Source organism: Mya arenaria, chromosome 14, assembly GCF_026914265.1.
Source record: "Mya arenaria isolate MELC-2E11 chromosome 14, ASM2691426v1".
In the NCBI taxonomy this organism is placed as follows: Eukaryota; Metazoa; Mollusca; class Bivalvia; order Myida; family Myidae; genus Mya; species Mya arenaria.
Genome location: NC_069135.1, coordinates 32,565,523 through 32,587,595, shown reverse-complemented (window position 1 = coordinate 32,587,595; position 22,073 = coordinate 32,565,523). Strand labels below are relative to the sequence as shown.

At 36.5% G+C, this 22,073-nt stretch overlaps 2 protein-coding genes across 3 annotated transcripts; one reads left to right on the top strand and one right to left on the bottom strand.

Annotated features, from left to right (window-relative positions):
- Positions 1-279: 279 nt before the first annotated feature.
- Positions 280-10,123, top strand: LOC128218079 (uncharacterized). Of its 2 annotated transcripts, XM_052925614.1 has the most exons (5): positions 280-377; positions 1,293-1,460; positions 3,882-3,956; positions 7,791-7,905; positions 9,785-10,123. In XM_052925614.1, exons 1-5 carry the CDS (start codon positions 317-319, stop codon positions 9,939-9,941), a joined length of 576 nt encoding a protein of 191 aa, XP_052781574.1. In that variant the 5' UTR covers positions 280-316; the 3' UTR covers positions 9,942-10,123. The 2 variants fall into 2 exon arrangements, with proteins under 2 accessions (XP_052781574.1, XP_052781575.1); XM_052925615.1 differs by lacking the exon at positions 3,882-3,956.
- Positions 10,124-12,069: 1,946 nt separating this feature from the next.
- LOC128218194 (uncharacterized) lies at positions 12,070-14,169 on the bottom strand. Its single transcript, XM_052925783.1, has 3 exons — positions 14,046-14,169; positions 13,470-13,744; positions 12,070-12,825 (listed from the first exon to the last, which is right to left on the bottom strand). Exons 1-3 carry the CDS (start codon positions 14,053-14,055, stop codon positions 12,715-12,717), a joined length of 396 nt encoding a protein of 131 aa, XP_052781743.1. The 5' UTR covers positions 14,056-14,169; the 3' UTR covers positions 12,070-12,714.
- Between the last annotated feature and the right edge of the window lie 7,904 nt (positions 14,170-22,073).

Here is a 22,073-nt window from a genome sequence, read left to right as displayed (position 1 = left end):
CCATTTTTCGAAGTGGGGGAAGGGGTGGGGTCTATTTGGATTCTTTTTGGGGATTGGCCCTAAACCGTATCCTTCAACGTCAAATCCTGGAAGAACCCCTTCGAGCGTATACGAAAGCATGAGAAACAATTTTAAAATTACTAAATCATGACTCGTGTTTTTGTGTTTGCACCTTGTACCTTTAGACAGGATCCTGGTCTGGGAACTAAACTCTGCTGTGGGCTAGTTCCGTTTTGATAAGGAATGGCACGATTAGGCGTATTCGACAGCGCTATATAAGAGGCCTGCTCTAGGAACATAGACACCTTTCGTCAAAATGGTGAGCTTCATCATCCTTGCTCTTGTCGTTACCCTCGCGTCGGCAAGACCACAGACAGGTATGTACGGGACTTTTTTTAACTTTATTTTTTTATTTATGTTTTGGAGGAGGAGGGTTAGTATTTATTTATTAACAAATGTATTTCACGATTGGAAAGTATGCTATGTGTACAATAAATACTTTATTCATAAGAAATGGCATAAATTACAAATACGACTGGGCTTTATTTATGATTTAGATTGTGGAAAAATGGGAGTGTTTTCTTATAAGAATGAATTTGCAGATCCAATTACAAGCATTAAAGTGAAAAAAAAACTTGGCATATAGTGTCATATCATTTAACGATCCTGAGTCAGGAATGGTTTTAATGTACAGCTATAAAAATGACTTCCTTATCAGTACATTAAGCTATTTAAAGGGCATGGGCTCATATATGTGTGCTTAGTATGGTCTGAATTATTCTTTTGGCATACGTTATGCACCAGTCAATTGTAACCACGGCCCCCATGGTCCGGGGGTATACCGGGGATAGCGGGGGAAATGGGCCGTTTTTATCTTCCATGTGGCCCCGCAGTGCCGGATGTGAATGTTGTGGTTATATCTTCGCGCCAAAAGTAGCGGGGAATGGGCCTTGCCTAGGGTCCCTGGAGGGCATTTGGCGGGGATTTTACCAGCAGTTCGTACCCGAAGGGTGGGGATTTTACCCGGGCTTTACTGGACCGAAAGTCAAAGTCCCCGCCATTCCCAGGACCTGGGGGGGGGGGTACAATTGACTGGTGCATTAGTTTGTTTCAAAACAATAAGAATTTGTTACATGTTCAATATGCATGACAATAATAACTAAGCCAAAGAAAGGCCTTACGCCAAACCGCAAATAACGACGATACTGGCATAAAAAATGTGTAATAATTCAAAGCCAAGAAAATATCGAAAGATGTGAGCGCGTAAACAAATCGTGGCAACGCTGTTTCAGGCTCCACCACAGTTGATATTATTGTAACAACGCCAGCTGGTCAGCCACCATGTAAAGACATCCTAACTCAATGCAACTTGCTCGACAAGGACTTCTACTGCAAAGGAGAATATTTCAACTGGGCTTTTGAAAATTGCAAAAATTATTGTGGACTGTGTAATTACACAAGTAAGTGGAAGAATGAAAATTCAAAAATATTATATTCTTGTAAATTCTATATGAAGAAGATTTAGTCAGAAACCATTAACTGTAATTACTTTTACATACAAACTATATCACGAGTATTATAATACATATAAACTAAATAAAATGTATTCTTATACATATATTCTATACCACATGCATTCTTACACATATATTTTATGTCAAATCTATTATTAACATGTGTTCTAGATGTATTATTAATTATAAATACTTTAGCACATGTAATATAAAAACAGATGCACTATATCACGTGAATTCATATGCATATACTCGATTTCACATGTTTTGTTGTGCATATGATTTATCACGTATACTATTCATAAACATATAATTTACTTAAGCACATGCATTCTTATACATGGATTCAAATGCAGCTCTATTATTATACAAATATGATATAAAACATGGTACAGGGGCGGGTCCAGGATTGCACATAAGGATGGGGGGCGTAGCTTAGGGACGATGCCTTTTGAATTGCACCCCTCCATCAGAATCTCGAAATTTAATATGGTTTAAAGTGTTGGCAAAGGAGGGGATGGTGGTTTTCCCCCAATGGAAATTTTAACGATTTCTAGTCTATTTTATCGATATTGATTTTACTCCTTTCATGAATTTAAAAAAAATAAGGGGCCTCTTTAATTTGCTAGTGTGTTATTCTAACACACATTTATTCAATATAACATGTATTCTTATACATATATACTACAGCATATCTACTACTATACATAGATACTAAATCACATGCATTCTTATACATGCTAGTATATTATATTTTTCTGTGCCATGACGGCCTTGAATCGTTGACCTAAGATGTGAAGACTATGGATTAAAGCTGAACTCTCACAGATAAATTGTTTGACAAACTTTTTTTTGTCTTCAAATGAGCAATTTTTGCGTTAATGTCTGTCTGGAAAATAGTGATTTAAGACTGCTGACAAAAGAGCAGATCGCTGTAGGGCTAGCCTTCACCCGGGGGCAATAATTTGAACAGGTAGAAGGCCGTCATATAATATTATAAAACAAATACCAAAGGTCTTGAACATAAGGCTTGAGTGCTTGTGTTGTATTGTTACCCTGTGTGTCTCCCGTCGAGTGTCCTGTGTTGTGTTGCTACCCTGTGTGTCTCTCGTCGAGTGTCTTGTGTTGTGTTGTTACCCCGTGTGTCTTGCGTCGAGTGTCCTGTGTTGTGTTGCTACCCTGTGTGTCTCTCGTCGAGTGTCTTGTGTTGTATTGTTACCCTGTGTGTCTTGCGTCGAGTGTCTTGTGTTGTATTGTTACCCTGTGTGTCTCTCTTCGAGTGTCTTTTGTTGTGTTGTAACGCTGTGTGTCTCTCGTCGAGTGTCTTGTGTTTTATTGTTACCCTGTGTGTCTCTCGTCGAGTGTCTTGTGTTGTGTTGTTACCCTGTGTGTCTCTAGTCGAGTGTCTTTTGTTACTTTGTGTGTCTCCCGTCGAGTGTCTTATGTTGTATTGGAACCCTGTGTGTCTCTCGCCGAGTGTCTTGTGTTGTGTTATTACCCATTGTGTTTCCCGTCGAGTGTCTTGTGTTGTGTTGTTACACTGTGTGTCTCCCGTCGAGTGTCTTGTGTTGTAGTGTTACCTTGTGTGTTTCTCGTCGAGTGTCTTGTGTTGTGTTGTTACCCTGTGTGTCTCCCGTCGAGTGTCTTGTGTTGTATTGTTACCCTGTGTGTTTCTCGTCGAGTGTCTTGTGTTGTGTTGTTACCCTGTGTGTCCCTCGTCGAGTGTCTTGTGTTGTATTGTTACCCTGTGTGTCTCTCGTCGAGTGTCTTGTATAGCATGGTTACCCTGTGCGTCTCCCGTCGAATGTCATGTGTTGTTACTCTATGTGTCTTGTGTTGTGTTGTATTGGAACCATGTGTGTCTCTCGTCAATTGATTTATGTTGCATTGTTACCCTGTGTATCTCTCGTCGAGTGTCCTGCGTTGTATTGTTAACCTGTGTGTCTCCCGTCGAGTGTCTTGTGTTGTATTGGAACCCTGTGTGTCCCTCGTCGAGTGTCTTGTGTTGTTTTGGAACCCTGTGTATCCCTCTTCGAGTGTATTGTGGTTGTATTGTTACCCTGTGTCTCTTGTCGAGTGTCTTGTATTGTTATGCTGTGTGCATCTCGTTATGAGCTGTTAGGCTTTAAACCATGTGCTTCTACGTTACATGTATACATTTAAAATTGTTTAAGAAACAATATACATGTTTGCAAATGTGATATGGGCAAGTAATATACTAGAATAAGTTTTCGGTACAGTACACGCAAAAAGCAACTACATGATATCCTCATTCTGTTTATTGATCAATAAGATTTAGCAATCACTAAACCAAACAATATACCATATAAAAAATAGTCTGATATTATTACAAATAAACAAATACAGGTACTACAGCTACTGCTCCCACTGCTACTAATGCTAATACAACTGGGCATCAAGAGCAGACCACCGTTAATGGAAGTGAGTTGACTTACATTTACTCCTAGTTGTAGTGCAATGGTGATACAGTATGACATTATTAAAACCTACTAATGTTTTACAATTTTCAAAAGCACATTCGCACCTACATTAATTGATGATTGTTTATTAACATGAATGCTCAATATTCTAAAGAAAAATATTACTACAACACAAAATGTCAAAAAAAAAATATAAAATATTGACCAATATTTTTATCATCATAATGAATGAGAGAATGCGATTTTAAAAAGAGTAAAACATTTACAATATTGAATCATATGATGCTGTAATTTGTTAAAATAAGTTGAGACTGAGATTGAGATTTTGAGACTGGGGTATTTTCGTGATATTGGGGCCAGAACTCCATTATCAAAATGTAAACACATGTATTCGTCACTATTCTATCAAAATGTAGGTGTGAATGAAAAAAAGCAGTTCTACCTGGAGTATCATCTGGCTTACACTTACGTAAACTATCCAGCATATATTCATTGAGAGTTCAAAGAATTTAAAAACACTTCTACCTCATTATACTAGCTGTGTCTTTTAACAAACTTTTCAATGAGAATTAGACTCTTTTAGATAAAATTTACTTTTTCACAAAAAACATTAACACTTTTTAATCAGAAATGTCTAAAACATGTGGAGTGTTTCAGTAAAAATGTGTACGATAATGCAACATAAAAAAAATCATCTTTTTCCTTTAACCATTTTTTTCTGTTTTCTCATAAGAAAAATGTCTCTCGTGGAATCGTTATGGTGCAGAATTGAAATGTGTTCGTGTCGACGTTCATGTTGCGTACTATTGGATTTCCACTCGGAACTCCTCGGCCATTTTCTTAGGAAACAACCTCGGATGTATGCCGGTACATCAGTAGAATTAGTTCGTAAAATTCGAATTTTATTATTATTTAAATGCAGTGTTTGGGCTTGTATTTGTAGATCTAAACTTGAATTGATTGCCAGTGAAGTGTATTATTGCAAACATTATTAAGATTCCCAAGAGGTAAATTATTAAGTTTTACTGCTAAATAGAAATTACTACGCAATCTTCTTGCAGCGTAGTTAAAGTGTACCGATTTTTGACATTGTAAACCTACCTTACACCCGAGGTTGTTTTGGATAGAAAATGACCGAGGTGTTCCGAATGACTATTCGTCGCTTGAATTCCATACTGTTATAAGTCGATTTTTAGTTTTTTTTAGATGTTTATTTCATTAAAATTGTTATTGTTTTTTCAAACCCTTTCATATGGTCTAACTTAGAACAGACTATCTAGTATTCTTATTTAATATTCCTTTCTATTCTATCTCAAAATCTCCCTCTCTCATAACTTCCAGACTGTTTTTAAATTGGCCAATGAAATTATAGTGTCAACGACACGTGATTCATTTCTTTAACAAATCCAAAATGCTTAAAAGTTAGAACAGTTTGAAACACACTTAATAACAATAATGCATGTACAATATCACATACCCAAATTGTTCTATCTAAATTTAGAGCAGTACTGAAATCATTGAACTTAACAATAGCGTGACATTTGTGGTTATTTTCATTTATATAAAAGTAAATATTCTAAAAAGTAAATAACTGCATTTTAATGATTTTTTTATTTAATTCACAAATGCCCAACACATGTAATTATTTAAGGCTAAAACATATGTAATTCACAAATGCCAAACACCTGTAATTATTTAAGGCTAAAACATTTGTAATTCACAAACGCCCGACACCTGTAATTATTTAAGGTTAAAACATATGTTATTCACAAATGCCCGACACCTGTAATTATTTAAGGCTAAAACATATGTTATTTACAAATGCCTGACACCTGTAATTATTAAAGGCTAAAACATATGTAATGCACAAACGCCCAACACCTGTTGTGATGATAAAATGGTAAAACTTGGTACTGTACAATTAGTCTAAAACTGCTGTACGTCTACTAGTCCTTATTAAACATTTGTATTGCAAGCACGCTTGCAAACACATTTTGAAACTTACAAGCAAACTTACTAACGAGTTTAACCATAACCGACATGTACACTCTTACAGCTGCACTCTCACAGATTGAACGTTTTGACAACTATTTTTGTCTTGGAACGAGCCATTTTTTGCGAAAATCCATAAAAACCAGTTATATAAGACTGCTGACAAAAAATAGATCGCAGATTTTTATATTGAAGTTCCAAAATTAATGTTTTATGCATTTTTCTTAAACGGTTTGTAACGGTTTACACCACAAAACATTAGTTTTCGAACGGAAATATGGAAATCCACGGTCTGATTTTTTGTCAGCACTCTTCTATTATTGGTGTGCAGATGTTTACGCAAACATTTTATCTTTACAAGACAAAAAATAAAATAAAAGTTGTAAAAATAGTATATCTGTGAGAGTGCAGCTTTAAAGTTATAAATCTCTGTTACTGGACAATACTTTTTAAAACATTGCCTCTTAAACTTATTTGCATGTCAATGGTCAACAAGATTATTTTTTTTCAACGAGCTTACTAACATATTTCCCGAACGAGTTAAATAAATGTGTGCATTATATGACGACGAGATTCCGATTAATTTATTTAATGCTAAAATAAATAAAAATAAATAAATAAAAAAACTTAATGATGAGCCGAATACCATAAACAAATAAAGTACATGCATTGTAGAAATGTAGCACTCGAAAGAATTTAAAACATGATTTAATTGTATTCGATCGTTTTAAATTTGCTTTTTATGAAGAGTGATTACAAGTCACAGGTGCGTAGCTAGGGGCAAATTGGGATAACGCAGATCGACGCCTAGCCCCTTCATTCCCTACCACCCTTTGGTTTTAATTTCAAATTCGGGGCTTTGGTATGGAAAAAAACTTCAACCTGTCAACTGCGTATTTGCGTGCAGTCAGCTACGCACCTGCAAGATGATGTCGCGCTTAAGAAACCTAACGCTAAACATTTAATGAAATTTGCTTTTTTTAAAGGGACTGTACTCCGTATGATGAAAAAGCAAAAAAAAAGAGAAAATTGTCGAAAAGTGACATAATCTTGGTATCGATGTGTACAATGCAATGAAAACTTACTAACTGAAATACCACCTAGTTTACAATTAATTTACTTTTCGCAGTCTTTTCGTATTTTTGCATTAAAAAAGATTACTGGGTATGTCTACCTAGTAGAATTCATTCCTTATGCGTGATTGGCATGTTATCACGTGATATTACCAATCTAGGTGTATCGCTTAATTATATCACCCGTTTAGAGTAAGCCTTCGAAGCTCAGACGTTACAACGCCTGACTGCAATTTTGGCGACACCGGTCTTCGACACAATCTTGTTTTTAATTTTGGTATTCTTTTTTACAATTATGACATTAAGTAAAACATTGTATTGAATAATTGTCCTGAGATTCGTATAACATGATTAAATAACATCATGGATTCGTTATAATTATGTTTACTACTGTGTAGATCGTGTTGCAGTCGTAGCTAAGCAGAAAAGAAATCATAAATATTGATATATTACATTGTGCTTTTTTTTGTTAATCACGTTACTTTGAATTCGTTCCGAAATGTGCCTGGAATCAGCTACGAGATTTTACAGAAGATCACGATTTATTTCGTTTCACTATAAAGTGAGCCATTTTTTGCGTAAATATATGGAAACCAGTGTTAAAATACTGGTTATAAAATATCGGTTTTTAACATTTACGATCGACAATTTATACTGTATGGCTAAGAACGCTACTAAAGCATTAAGAAAAATGAGTTTTCTGGCATTAAACATCAGTTTTCGAACGTAAATACATTTATGTGAAATTGTGATCTGATCTCTTTTGTCAGCATCTTGTGTATACAAGGGGCAGAGCTACCAGCAAGACCAGACATGGCTTGACGGATGTAGCCAATCCTGTACCTGTACGGACGCTAGTAAGGGTGTCTACACATGCGGCAATGTGTAAGTCATTGGCATATATATGCTTGTCTGTTGTTGTTGGTGGTGGTGGTGGTGGTGGTGGTGGTGGTGGTGGTTGTGGCGGTGGTGGTGGTGGTGGTGTTTTCAAATAAAAATGTCAAGTTAATGTGATAACTCTCATGTAATCGATGGCGTCAACACTTAGCAAACACTAAATCTTAACCATACATCAAAAACTGTTCCAATGTATTCACATGGAACCACATGCAGATACATGTACGCATGTTACCCGAGAGAATACACACATGCGTATTTAGTTCCTTGACTTCGGCTTTAAAGCTGCACTCTCACATATTGAAAGTTTTGACAACATTTTTATTTTTTGTCTTGGAACGAGCCAAAATATGCGAAAATGCATGAAAGCCAGTCAGACCGCTGAGAAAAATTAGAGCGCCGATTTTGATATTTTAGTTCAAAAATTGATGTTCTTTGCAATTGTATGGCTTTGAACGCTACTAAAGCATTAAGAAAAATGAATTTTCTGGCATTAAACATCAGTTTTCGAACGTAAATACGTCAGTAACGGTTTCAGCATAAAAACATTTTTTTAACGGAAATATGAAAATCCGCGACCGGATCTATTGACAGCAGTCTTTTATCACTTGTTTGAAGATATTTACGCAAAAAAATGCTAATTCAAAGACAAAAAAGAAAAAAAAATGTTGTAAAAACGTTTAATCTGTGAGAGTTCAGCTTTAATATCAAAAACTGATAAGCGTTTGAATTTATAGTACTTTATTTTGACTTTATAAAATCATGCCGGTCCTGAAGCCAGAACACGACGTTGCATTTTTATTTGCATTCGGAAGACCTCGGCCATTTTCTATCGAAAACAGCCTCTGATGTATATGGACGATTTACAATGTCAGAAATACTTCCATCTATCTATGCTGCAAGTAGATCGCTAAGTAATTTAAATTTAATAGCAGTTAAAATTAATGACTACTCTGGGGAATCTTAATTATTAATGCAATATTTCACATCACCGGCAATCAATTTAAACTTAGTAATACGAAAGACACTACAATCAATTAATATTACTATTTCAAAACGAACTACTTCTATATTCTGATGTAACGATATACATCTGAGATTGTTTTCAATGGGAAAAGGCCGAGGTGTTCCGATTGTTCTAGTTGGTGTCATTAACGAGACTGCTGTTTTTTTATACATTGAATGTACTTCGTACTTATGATGGGTTTGTCTTTCAGGACACATTATAACATATTCATATAACATATAACAAAATAGTATTACTTCTTATCGTACCTAAAACCAAAATGCCCCATATTATACTGCTCCTAGGTTAGCAGGATTTTTTTTAATTCAAAACCAGAGACATTAACTGTATAAGCTTAAACAAGAAATTGAGCTAATGGTTCCCTGGCTACTATAGTGTCTATATGACATATATATATATATATATATATATATATATATATATATATATATATATATATATATATATATATATACGAATGAAATGAAGTTTTGCTCTTGTCTTAATCACTAGTTTTCCAAAAAACAACAACATCAGAGAGCCTTATTCCATGACATCGCTTGGTGAACTTATGCACCAGTCAATTGTAACCACGGCTCCCCCAGGTCCGGTGAAAAGTGGGGACTTTGACTTTCGGTCCAGCCAGGCCCGGGTTACATCCCCGCCCAGCGGGGACGAACATATGGTAAAATCCCCGCCAAATGTCCGCGCACCCCAGGTACCCTAGGAAAGGCCCATCCCACGCTATTTTTGGCCCGAAAACAAAACCACCGCAATTGGTTACAATTGACTGTTGCATTATACAGGTGAAACCAGAAAATGCCTTTTCAATATCATTCAAAGTGTGTTTTGTTATTGTAGGTGTCTGAACTGGGAGAACTTGCCTAGCATCTGCCACCTTGAGCCTCCAAGCCCAGGCTTGTGTTGCGAGCAACCCAGATGTCCCGATAATGTCATCATCAATATTCCTCCTACATATAAAGACCAATACCCTGTATGCATCTATTATATTTTGTAGACGACACTCGCGGGAAATTGTTACCTTCCTCTCTCATTATGTTTAACATTTTAATTCATAAATAATAAAACATGTGAGACAACCATTTGAGACAAAATGCTCAGGATTCTGTAAAAAAAAAACTTGCTCATTGTTTGTAGAATGGCCTTTTGGATTACGAAATAAAGTGTGGCAAATCATAATGAGTGTTAAAACAAAAATAGAAAAAGCTGGAACCCTTCAGCAAATATTGATTTTTGCTCAAATGTCGTTTCTGAAGACCACAATTTTCATTGACGTTTATAACGCGATTGAAAATTAATTACGGCTGTGGTGTTGCGTGATTGGTTGTTTGACATTATCATGTGATGTTATCAATGTATCCTTAACAGGTCAACATATCCACCAGTTTTGTTAAAAGTCCCGACGGCCGTGTGGACTAGCAAACTGTTTTCTATTTTTTCATGACTTAAGTGTTTTTAGATGCATAACCGTAAAAACTCATTTTTGGTCCAAAACACTAAGAAAATCACCTAGGTCACAACTGAACCATAAAAAAACGTTGAACATCAAATAAAACAATGCTAAGTTCGTAGAAAACCGTAAAGCAATTCGTAAATATTCGTACTGAAGTATGAAAAAGAATAAGGCACGATTTCATATACCGTCAATACGTCGGAAGGCAACAATTCGCTTCGAATGAAACCTTTAAACACATATAACTTTCCTATTTCTTCACCATTTTAAATAAAACATATTGCAGTCTACGCCGCTGACGGAGCTCAGCCTTCGGTTTTTTACCAGAGTTTGATTGAGAGTTTAGTTTTTCAAAACATTAAAATAAACCTTTTCCCAAAACGGTCGTCTGACGGAGCACTGTCAAAACATTATTTTGGAAACAGGTTTATCGAAGTGTTTGATGAAACTGATCACCTTATTAAACTTCGGTAATAAAACGAAGGCAGGGCTTTTTATGTGGCATAGACTGCCCTTTGTTTCATTTAAAATGGTGTAGTAAAATAAAAGTTATCTTTGTTTTAAGTCTTTATTTTAAGCAAAATGTTGCCTTCCGACGTAGCATATATGACGTAATTTATCAGGTGGTATACACACACTATGCGCGAAGAAACAACTGGCAATTTTCGAACAACCAATTCGTGAATGTAGAACAAATACTTTTAAAAAAAAGAAGTAAGATCTATGTACAAGCATAAAAATGCATTTGGCGTGAGATCTCCTCACATTTCCTTTCGACCATAAAACAAGACAAAATCTGAACCCCCAACAAACAACTGCATGGTTGGTAGGTGGGATAAATACCCAGCTGGAAATGGTCGTTTTGGGCGTAGCCAGGCTTTACTGAATGTTTCGCACAAAAGGGGGTGTGGGGGGAGAAAAGCTCTGAGGTGTATTTGGAGGGATATATAGGTTCGAGGCCGCCGACTTTGTAATTATCAAGTGACTGATTTAGACTCAGTTTAAGCTATCTAGCACAGAGAAACAATGCTTACTTAAGCTGATCTTCCTTCTATTCTGATATCAATTTTTAGCTTAGCCCTCGACTTTTATGCCATTTTGGGCCATATTTTTTTTTCATTTTTCAAATTGATTTACGAACATGCGCAAGTGCGTAACGCTGACTACGCCCCTGCAGTCGAGTAGCTCTACATAAACATCAAATTACTATGTAGTGGAATATTCGATTCCCCGAATGTCAATAATATTCAAATAAACAACTTCCAATTAGCAGGTAGTTGAATATTCGACCTACCAACTACCAACTACCAACTACCAACATACCAAGATATGACTGCCGTACGATAACCTGTTAACGTTCGCGAATTGTTTCGTGTTAACCACTTAATTTTCGCGATAATTATCTAGCTATCTAGTAAAAATATTCGCGTTACTTTTTTGGTAAGATAAATATCATAAGACTGAAAACAGGCTTAAAAGTGCCCAGAACTGTCAACTGTTATCTTTTTAGCTGTACATCATTAACAGGTTAACTAGTAATGGTTTGCGAATTCCACTTAATAAGTAACATACATGTACCACCATAGTATCGGACAAACAAGGGAGATAAATCTTAATTAAATTGTTTCATTAAATGATTATTATTTAAATGAAAAAAAAACTTGGTTCAGGTTTAGTATTCTATCAGCCCTGGAATATACAATTTAGTAGAACATTTATTAATACTCATTATAAATATTTAACATTGTATATATAGTACATTTTCAGTATGAAACTTAACAAAACAGCAGCATTGTATGCAGAATGATTGCCACAATAAGAAAACTGCCAAAAATATAATGAAAGCAATAACAATATTAAAGAAATGAATTAATAAAAAGCTTTAAGTTAAAAAAAAAATTTGGAACAATGTCATAATGCATCAGATGTAAAATGGCCTTAAATAAAACCACTCGCGCAATAAAACTATTTCGGTGAAGCCCAAACATCTACACTGGGGTTATAAAGTGTTCGGGTACCTTCCTTGGTCGACAGTCAATCGGAACACCTCGGCCAGTATCAAACATATTTGACTGTCTATCTCGAAGCTTGCCGGAGATTGCCGAGTTGTTACGATTTGGTTGACGGTGTAAAACACGACCGTTAATTCATGCTCTTGTTATACCACTGAAGTACTGTCGGCCCTCTGTACCATTGGCGCCATGCTGAACACATACATGTAATTTATAACAACATGTATAGGCGAACATTATTTCGTATGACGATTGGTGAATGTTTACCGTGGTCCTTTGTGAATTGCCTACTTTGCACCACTCGTTTAGCTATCGCGAATGGAGACCACAGCGTAATAGATGATAGCTGGCAGGATGACCACGACGAATATGATACCAAAGAAAATGCCGCACCCCACACACGGTGTGCAGAAAGGCTAAAAATAATATTATTGATTAATAATGATAATTTTCTATTTTGAAAGAAACAAAAATGTGTTTAAAAATGCACAATTATTTAAATATATCAAAAAGGGGGAATACATGTAAAAAACAATGGTTCTTAATAAGGATACCGAGTTGGATTTGAAAGAAAGGTGCAGAAAACACGGTATTGCTACCTTATGAGACGATAGTAGATCACAGTCAATCTTTTAGCATTCACCAATTATTTGATATTTTTGAGTTTTAGCCATTAAATACACAGTTACAATCTTGTAATCAGTAAATAATATTTTTCATAAATGCGTTATTTAGTAAGAAGTTAAAGGTTAATCACTCAAAATATATGGGTTTTTTTTTACATGTGTATGTATTGATTTTAAATAAGAGTGTCACTTTCAATCTATTGCAAACACAATATCGGCCTTTTTAACATTAAGTGATGAAAGTAATACGGCCTTCTTGTGTAGTATTCAAACGGATTTTTGCATGAACAGAAATGTGTGAACTAGTTGTTTTGTTCTACCAGAATGTTTAAAAGTTTAAATATAAGTTCAAATATTGACAATGGATATAGGCAATCTGAAGACGATACATTGTAATAAAACTGGTATGTTTACTTTATTAAAACTAAATGTACCTTTCCGACGTTCTGTCCGTTTGCGACCGTCGGCCCTCCATTTAGGTATGAAACGTTACCGGCAGTATTGCCTTGCGCGGGATAGGGAGCCACCGTCGCACCGTGGTGCTGCTGCGTGACCGGTACATTGTGATACGAGCCGGAAATCGCAGAACTGTATGTAGGCGGTGGCGGCACGCCAACTCCTCCTAATGCGTGAGGTTGCGCGTTAGATTGGCTGCCTCCGATCCTATAATTTGTCGCATAAGAATTCCCGGTAGAAAATACACCCTGTCCTGTATTAAAATGGCAAAAGAGGATGCAATAACCAAACTGAAGCTCTTCATAAACATACCTTTGTTCATATGAAATACAATTGTTTTCGAAACAAAATTGTCATAACGTATGTCTATGATAATTTTGAAATGATGACAACTTAACGAAAACCATTCACTGACCTAAACGATCATAAAACTGTATATTATTTTTCTATCAGTTTGATATGAGATAAATGTATGATATTAATGGGGGAAATACGCAGTACAGTCATATACTAATATACTAACGTTTAAGCATAAATGTTAAATTCAAAATTACCTTGATGCATAATCCAAACGGCGTTTTATTGCAAAATACTCTAATAAACAAGTAATTTTATCACAAGAACATGTACAACCATATTGAATGTCCGTTAGTTGTATAGCCTTTTCAAATCTTCAATCGATTTATTGGAAATGTTTACAATACTTGAAGGTACCCGATGTACATATTAGCTGAGTAACAGGTTGATTAGACATCGGACATAACGCCTTGAAAGCTGCACTCTCACAGATTGACTGTTTTGACAACTATTTTTTTAAGTTAGTCTTGGAACGAGCCAGTTTATGCAAACATGCATGGAAACCAGTTATATAAGACTGCTGACAAAAATAAGATCGCAGATTTTTATATTTTATAAGTTCAAAAAATGATATTTTATGCATTTTTCTTTAACCGTTAGTAACGCTTTTAGTCATAACACACGAAATATGAAATCTGCGATCTGATATTTTGTCAGCAGTCTTTTATCCCAGGTTTGCAGATATTTACGCAAAAATTGGCCCATTCCAAGACAAAAGAAGTTGTCAGAATGGTAAATCTGTGAGAGTGCAGCTTTAAACCTCTGATCTTGAAAGAAAAGTCTAGTTTCTCATTCGATCAAATAAAGAGCTAGCCGTTCCTTTAAATGGTCCGCTTTCGGTACAAAGCGTTAATGGTCTTAAACTACACTAAACAAAATTCCTGACCGGCCACCTAAATAATCTTCTAATATTCCTTTACTTGTGAAATAAGCCTAATTACAAATTAGTTTCACGAAAAGACCATTACATCGTACACATGCTGTGAAAACTTGGTTTACATATTTCGCGTTGTCAAAAAGATACAGTGTCTCAAATGAAAACACCCTCAACCATTAAAGTCACAAAATCTAACATAGCGTGTAAAGAAAGAAAAATAAAAATACCACCCTTAGTCACTTTAAAATGGTATTACATCATATGTGAGACTGAAACAGAGTCATCAAGGGCTTAATTAGTTCAAATGAATGGTCAACTTAAACATTACCATCTATGTGAAACAAAGCCTGAGTCAAAAGATTGCTAAAAATAATAAAAAATTTGATTCCCTTTGGAATTTGCATTATTATTTATTTTCCTTGTGACTTTTGGATTTACGAGTAACCGCATATGAACTGTGTTTTCTCTGCCGTTTATGCTTCGATTTAGCTGAATTTTTCAAAGAATATTGCCACGAGAGGGCGGATATCGAATACTGAACTGAATATTGATTATACTTAATGCACTTTTCAAGAAGGACACTTTACTAAGTGGCCGGTTAGGAAGTTTGTTTAGTGTACATATCAAAACACAGTTTAAAAACAAATTCATTTTTTAGTATGTGTGTGTTTCTTTTTTAATTTATAAACATGGTGAGGTCGGCGACCTTTTCGTGGGATTGGTCGGGTAACCCGAGCCAAAGGTATTATTTTAGGCCTTATAACAAGCTCAACGAATGTATTCAGTAATGTTTTTTTCGTCTGAAGAATTATCAAATACCGGTATTTACATCAGAAAAAACCACGCTGTCGCCGATCTCCAGAAAGTACGACAAGGCTCTTTAAAGGCGAGTACTTTACCGAACGATTGACTAGGTTAGATAAGCAGGGAGAGTCATCTACACTGCCCGCAAACTTGGCAAGAACGGTCATGTGAAATCTGCCTGAACTAACAGATGTGAATGTATGAGTGATCCATCTAAATTGCAATCCATGACCGCAACTTTCTCCGCGCAGTGTAGAAATGATATAATCAGCCCTATATTAGAGCAATACTGCGATTATTTATACTATTGTACAAATCGGTATTAGATTACTGAACCTAATGCCGAGACATAATTATGTTTGCTACAATTATGTCTTGCTTATTCGTGATTTGACCTAGCTGACACCGGGCCGTTCTGTGCATACAAAAACGCCCGAATGAATGATCGGACATGGTGGGACTAGGTCAAATATATATGCTTTATATATGCATGAACAGTTAAAGAAAGCTTATCTGATGCCATGTTTTACGGAATGTCGTTAGGGCCATCGCCTATGAATGTGATGATCTGAAACCCGAAACTCCATAGTACATGTACGATGATGAAAACACGAAATTACAATGGTAAAAACGCGACAGTACGATGATGAAAACACGAAATTACGATGGTAAAAACGCGACAGTACGATGATGAAAACACGAAATTACGATGGTAAAAACGCGACAGTACGATGATGAAAACACGAAATTACGATGGTAAAAACGCGACAGTACGATGATAAACGACAGTACGATGATGATAATGAAATAAACTATCGTGTTGTCACCATTGTACTTTCGCGTTTTCACCATCATACTATCTTGATTTCGCGTTTTCATCATCGTTTTGTCGTGTTTTCATCATCGTACTTTCGCGTTTTCAACATCGTAGTTTCGTGAACTCGCGTTTTTATCATCGTACTATGAAGTATCGCGTTTCAGATCAACACGACAGTACGATAATGTAAACGCGATAGTACGATGATGAAAACGCGATAGTACGATGATAAAAACACGACAGTACGATTATGAAAACGCGATAGTACGATGATGTTAACGCGATAGTACGATGATGAAAACGCGATAGTACGATGATAAAAACACGACAGTACGATGATGAAAACGCGATAGTACGATGATAAAAACAAGACAGTACGATGATGAAAACGCGATAGTACGATGATGAAAACGCGATAGTACGATGATAAAAACGCGACAGTACGATGATGAAAACGCGATAGTACGATGATGAAAACACGACAGTACGATGATGAAAACGCGACAGTACGATGATGAAAACACGACAGTACGATGTTGAAACGCGATAGTACGATGATGAAAACACGACAGTACGATGATGAAAACACGACAGTACGATGATGAAAACACAACAGTACGATGATGAAAACGCGACAGTAGGATGATGAAAACACGACAGTACGATGATGAAAACGTGACAGTACGATGATGAAAACACGACAGTACGATTATGAAAACGCGATAGTACGATGATGTAAACGCGATAGTACGATGATGAAAACGCGATAGTACGATGATAAAAACACGACAGTACGATGATGAAAACGCGATAGTACGATGTTGAAAACACGATAGTACGATGATGTAAACACGACAGTACGATGATGAAAACGCGATAGTACGATGATGAAAACGCGATAGTACGATGATGAAAACGCGACAGTACGATGATGAAAACGCGATAGTACGATGATGAAAACACGACAGTACGATGATGAAAACGCGACAGTACGATGATGAAAACACGACAGTACGATGTTGAAACGCGACAGTATGATGATGAAAACACGACAGTACGATGATGAAAACGCAATAGTACGATGATGAAAACACGACAGTACGATAATGAAAACGCGATTGTACGATGTTGAAACGCGACAGTACGATAGTGAAAACACGATAGTTTATCGCATTATCATTATCGTACTGTCAAATTATCGTGGTTTCGTTATATTTCTGTCGCGTTTTCATCATCATACTGTCGAGTTTTCACCATCGTAGTTTCGTGATTTCGCGTTTTCATCATCGTACTACCGAGTATCAACACATTCATATGCGATAGCCCTAACGACATTCCGTAATGTTTCGATAAGGCTGATGTCATTTATATATACGAATAATGCATATACATGGTTTTATAATTCTTTTAAATGGACTCTCTCACAGAGTTCAAGCGGAAATTCGAACGTTGAAACTCTTAAAAAGGTTATTGGTTTTGTATTGAGGAATTAAGTGTATTGTGATTACAAGTAGTATTTAATATTATTGTTAGGTGTGATTTGTCAGTAACTACAAACGGATGTTTAAGGGAGGTGACTTATGTAGACACTGTCATAAGGCGAACACAATTTGCGTCCCTTGTATTTACTAGATTTAATAATTCAGGACATTTAGGCTACTAGGACGCATATATATCTACATATTTAAAACACAAATCTTGACATTTTCGTATATTTTTTAACTGAGAATACTTCATTAAATACTAATAACGATTATTGTTGCGTTTGAAACGTTAAATGTGATTACTATTCATGTATAACTTTGCGAAGATTTCATCATACATCGTTATTAATATTACAAACAACCTTAGATGATAGTTGGTTCCTTTAACCTTTTTGTATAATTATGAAGTATGAGAAACTGTCATGGATCTTGCGTAATTTATAATGTACCAAAAATTCAGAAACTATAGCATGATATGAACATGAAATTTGCACTAAAATGACTAATTATTGACATTTTGTCATGAAACGTTGTTTAGTCTTGTTCTTGGGAGTTTTTTCTGCTGATTAAGTTATAAACTTTAAAGCTTGAGTTACCTATTTATTACTATACTATTATGTTATTATCTAACATTTTTTACGACGAAAATAATTGTTTATCTCTTTTTAAAACTGCCCAGACTCATAGCTTATAGAAAATGTAATATACAGTAACTGCCCCATTATTTACAATATATGACACGATTCTTTTGTAGTACTCGCACTCTTACCGTTTAAATTAAAAAATAAATCAACTGCGGGCGTGGTTTGCCGTTTTGCCCCCTAATTAATATGAACACACTGCTGAGGATGTTTGACTGTGTTGTTTACGATGATTATGTCCACTCACAGATTGACCATTTTAACAACTTTTTTTATTTTTTTTCTTGAAGAGCAAATTTTTGCGTAAATATCAAACCAATGATATAAGATTGCTGACAAAAAATCAGATCGTAGATTTTCATATTTCCGTTCGAAAAATAATGTTTTATGGCTTAAACCGTTACTATCAGTGTAAGAAAAATGCATAAAATATCAATTTTTGAACTTATATATAAAAATCTTCGATCTATATTGTTCTCAGCAGTCTTATATAACTGGTTTCCATTTTGGCAAAAATTGGCACGTTCCAAAACAGAAAATAAAAAAGTTGTCAAAACGTTCAATATGTGAGAGTGCAGCTTTAAATCGAATGATTGTGTTTTATTTCCAAATAGCCAGCACAGTCATGATGGTCAGTATGTAAGATCATTGTTTGAATCCATTGGCTTGCTGCTACTAAGGTATTATTTAACTATGTCCATCTAAACCCAGGTCTGACCTCTGAACCAAGTGTTTCAAGATCCATGGAATTTTCTAATTAAATCTCCTTAAAAGCGGCCTGAGTAACATGCATCTAAAGATTCAAAGTTCAAAATCCAAACTTGATCAATTCGAGTCTTGATTCTGAGATGAAACCCGACAATGTTCTTGTGTTTACAGAAGCTTCGCTCTTTACTAGTACCACTAACGACCAACTTCACCTTCCTAACTGTAGTAATCCTGTACGTAGAAAAAGAGTCGGTAGAACTTGTGGTGGTGTTGCATTCAGAACTCCTCGGCTATTTTTATCGAGAACAACGTTGTTCCAAATGGGTGGTATCGTTGTTTATGTTTGAAATGGTACTACTTTCCGACCAATAAATTTTCTACATATAAATGGAATCGAGGCATTATGTGCAGAACTATCAGACAACTCTTCGGCGAATTTTAATGTCCTCCCGACTCAAATAACAGTTAATGGCTCCTAATGGAACATAGCATTGATTTAGTCTATATTAAGGGATGTGACAATCTCACCATTGATTCAACCTACATCGTCAACAAGCAACTGGCAAAATAAATATCCTTATTGCGTCTAACAATGTTGATCAACTTATGCGCCAGTCAATTGTAACAACGCCCCCCCCCCCAGGTACGGGGAACAGCGGGGACTTTGACTTTCGGTCCAGCCAACCCCGGGTTAAATCTCCGCCCTGCAGGGCCGAACTGATGGTCAAATCCCCGGCAAATGCCCCGCACCCCAGAGAGCCTAGGTAATGCAAATTCCCCGCTATATTTTTGGCGCGAAGACAAAACCACCGCATTCACCCGGCACTGCGGGGCCACCTGAAAGGTAAAAACACGGCCCATTTCAACGGCTTTCCCCGGTATACCCCCGGACCTGGGGGGCCGTGGTTACTATTGACTGGTGCATTATTTTGACATCAACTCACTTCATAGAGCACTTCGAATCTCTAACTGATTTGATCATTATTAAACATCGTTCTCCTTTTATTACCGGCTTCATAGCAGATCTCTTTGTTCCCGATTTAATACCTTTCCAATGTCCAGTGGTTGTAGTCCTAAAATTAATGAAATTCAAAAAATAACATATTGGAAATCATTGCTTCTGAATGAAATTGCAGAAGAAACAGTCTTAAATAAAACCGACACGATTCGTACATCCACATCAGAGACTAAGTCTAACAAGCTAACTACAATCCGCCCTTTAGATATTTCTTGGATGAATAATGATTCCGATTTAAACGTTCGTAAACGACAGTCAAAATTCCATTAAGACAATCAAGTTAAAACCACTTTATTTTTGTCTAAAGTGAATTGATCTGTTAATGCCACTATGTACCGGTAACCAACTTCTAGTTTATAAAACTAATCAATGACTACATAGAACTTTGGCGGTAGCTTTCTTAATAATTAAATCAGAACCCGTCCGGCGTTTCCAATTGAAGGAGACATAAGCAAAATCGCTAATAATGATTATTCTATAGGCATACATTTTATACAGGGTTTGCCGAGCGGTAAAGGTATATGCCTCTCACTCAAGAGGTTGCAGGTTTAATTCCCACCAGGGTTAGAGTGCTCTAGTGGTTAAACTTTTTGCCTCTCAGTCAAGAGGTTGTGGGTTTGCTCCCCACCAGAGTTAAAGTGATCTAGTGGTAAATCTGTATGCCTCTCAGTCAAGAGGTTGTGGGTTTGCTCCCCACCAGAGTTATCTAGTGGTAAAACTGTATGCCTCTCAGTCAAGAGGTTGTGGGTTTGCTCCCCACCAGAGTTAAAGTTATCTAGTGGTAAAACTGTATGCCTCTCAGTCAAGAGGTTGTGGGTTTGATCCCCACCAGAGTTAAAGTTATCTAGTGGTAAAACTGTATGCCTCTCAGTCAAGAGGTTATGGGTTTGCTCCGCACCAGAGTTAAAGTTATCTAGTGGTAAAACTGTATGCCTCTCAGTCAAGAGGTTGTGGGTTTGCTCCTCACCAGAGTTATCTAGTGGTAAAACTGTATGCCTCTCAGTCAAGAGGTTGTGGGTTTGCTCCGCACCAGAGTTAAAGTGATCTAGTGGTAAAACTGTATGCCTCTCAGTCAAGAGGTTGTGGGTTTGCTCCCCACCAGAGTTAAAGTTATCTAGTGGTAAAACTGTATGCCTCTTAGTCAAGAGGTTGTGGGTTTGATCCCCACCAGGGTGAGAGTTGTCTAGTGGAATAGGTGTATGCCTCTCACCCAAGAGTTTGTTGGTTTGATCCCCACCAGGGTGAGAGTTGTCTAGTGGAATAGGTGTATGCCTCTCACCCAAGAGGCTGTGGGTTTGATCCCCACCAGGGTGAGAGTGAACTAGTGGTAAAGGTGTCTGCCTCTCACCCAAGAGGTTGTGGGTTTGATCCCCACCAGGGTGAGAGTTGTCTAGTGGTAAAGGTGTCTGCCTCTCACCCAAGAGGTTGTGGGTTTGATCCTCACCAGGGTGAGAAAATCTAGTGGTAAAGGTGTACGCATCTCACCCAAGAGGTTGTGGGTTTGATCCCCACCAGGGTGAGAATTGTCTAATGGAATAGGTGTATGCCTCTCACCCAAGAGGTTGTGGGTTTGATCCCCATCATGGGAACTTTTTTATACCTCTAAAATGGACACCACTATTTGTTTTTCTGCTGACTGTCCTTACAACCAAGCTGAAACAAATAAGTATAAACCAAATTTGGACTCAACTATAATAGAAGTATGGTTATACTTTATATAGCTTATGTTATACGAGCACATGTGTGTTTACAAGTGCAAGTGTCAGGCATTAGTGCTTGACAGGCCTTCCTTAGTAAACAGTGTTAAGTAAATGAAGCCATAGCATTCCAAATGCTAAGTTAAGTTTTGCCATACTTCCAATCCATTTGTCTTCGA

Coding starts and splice junctions, on each gene's coding strand:
- LOC128218079 (XM_052925614.1), top strand. CDS start 317: ATGGTGAGCTTCATCATCCTTGCTCTTGTCGTTACCCTCGCGTCGGCA. Junction 378..1,292: donor GTCGGCAAGACCACAGACAG/GTATGTACGGGA, acceptor ACGCTGTTTCAG/GCTCCACCACAGTTGATATT. Junction 7,906..9,784: donor GTCTACACATGCGGCAATGT/GTAAGTCATTGG, acceptor TTGTTATTGTAG/GTGTCTGAACTGGGAGAACT.
- LOC128218194 (XM_052925783.1), bottom strand. Junction 12,826..13,469: donor ACGGACAGAACGTCGGAAAG/GTACATTTAGTT, acceptor TATTATTTTTAG/CCTTTCTGCACACCGTGTGT.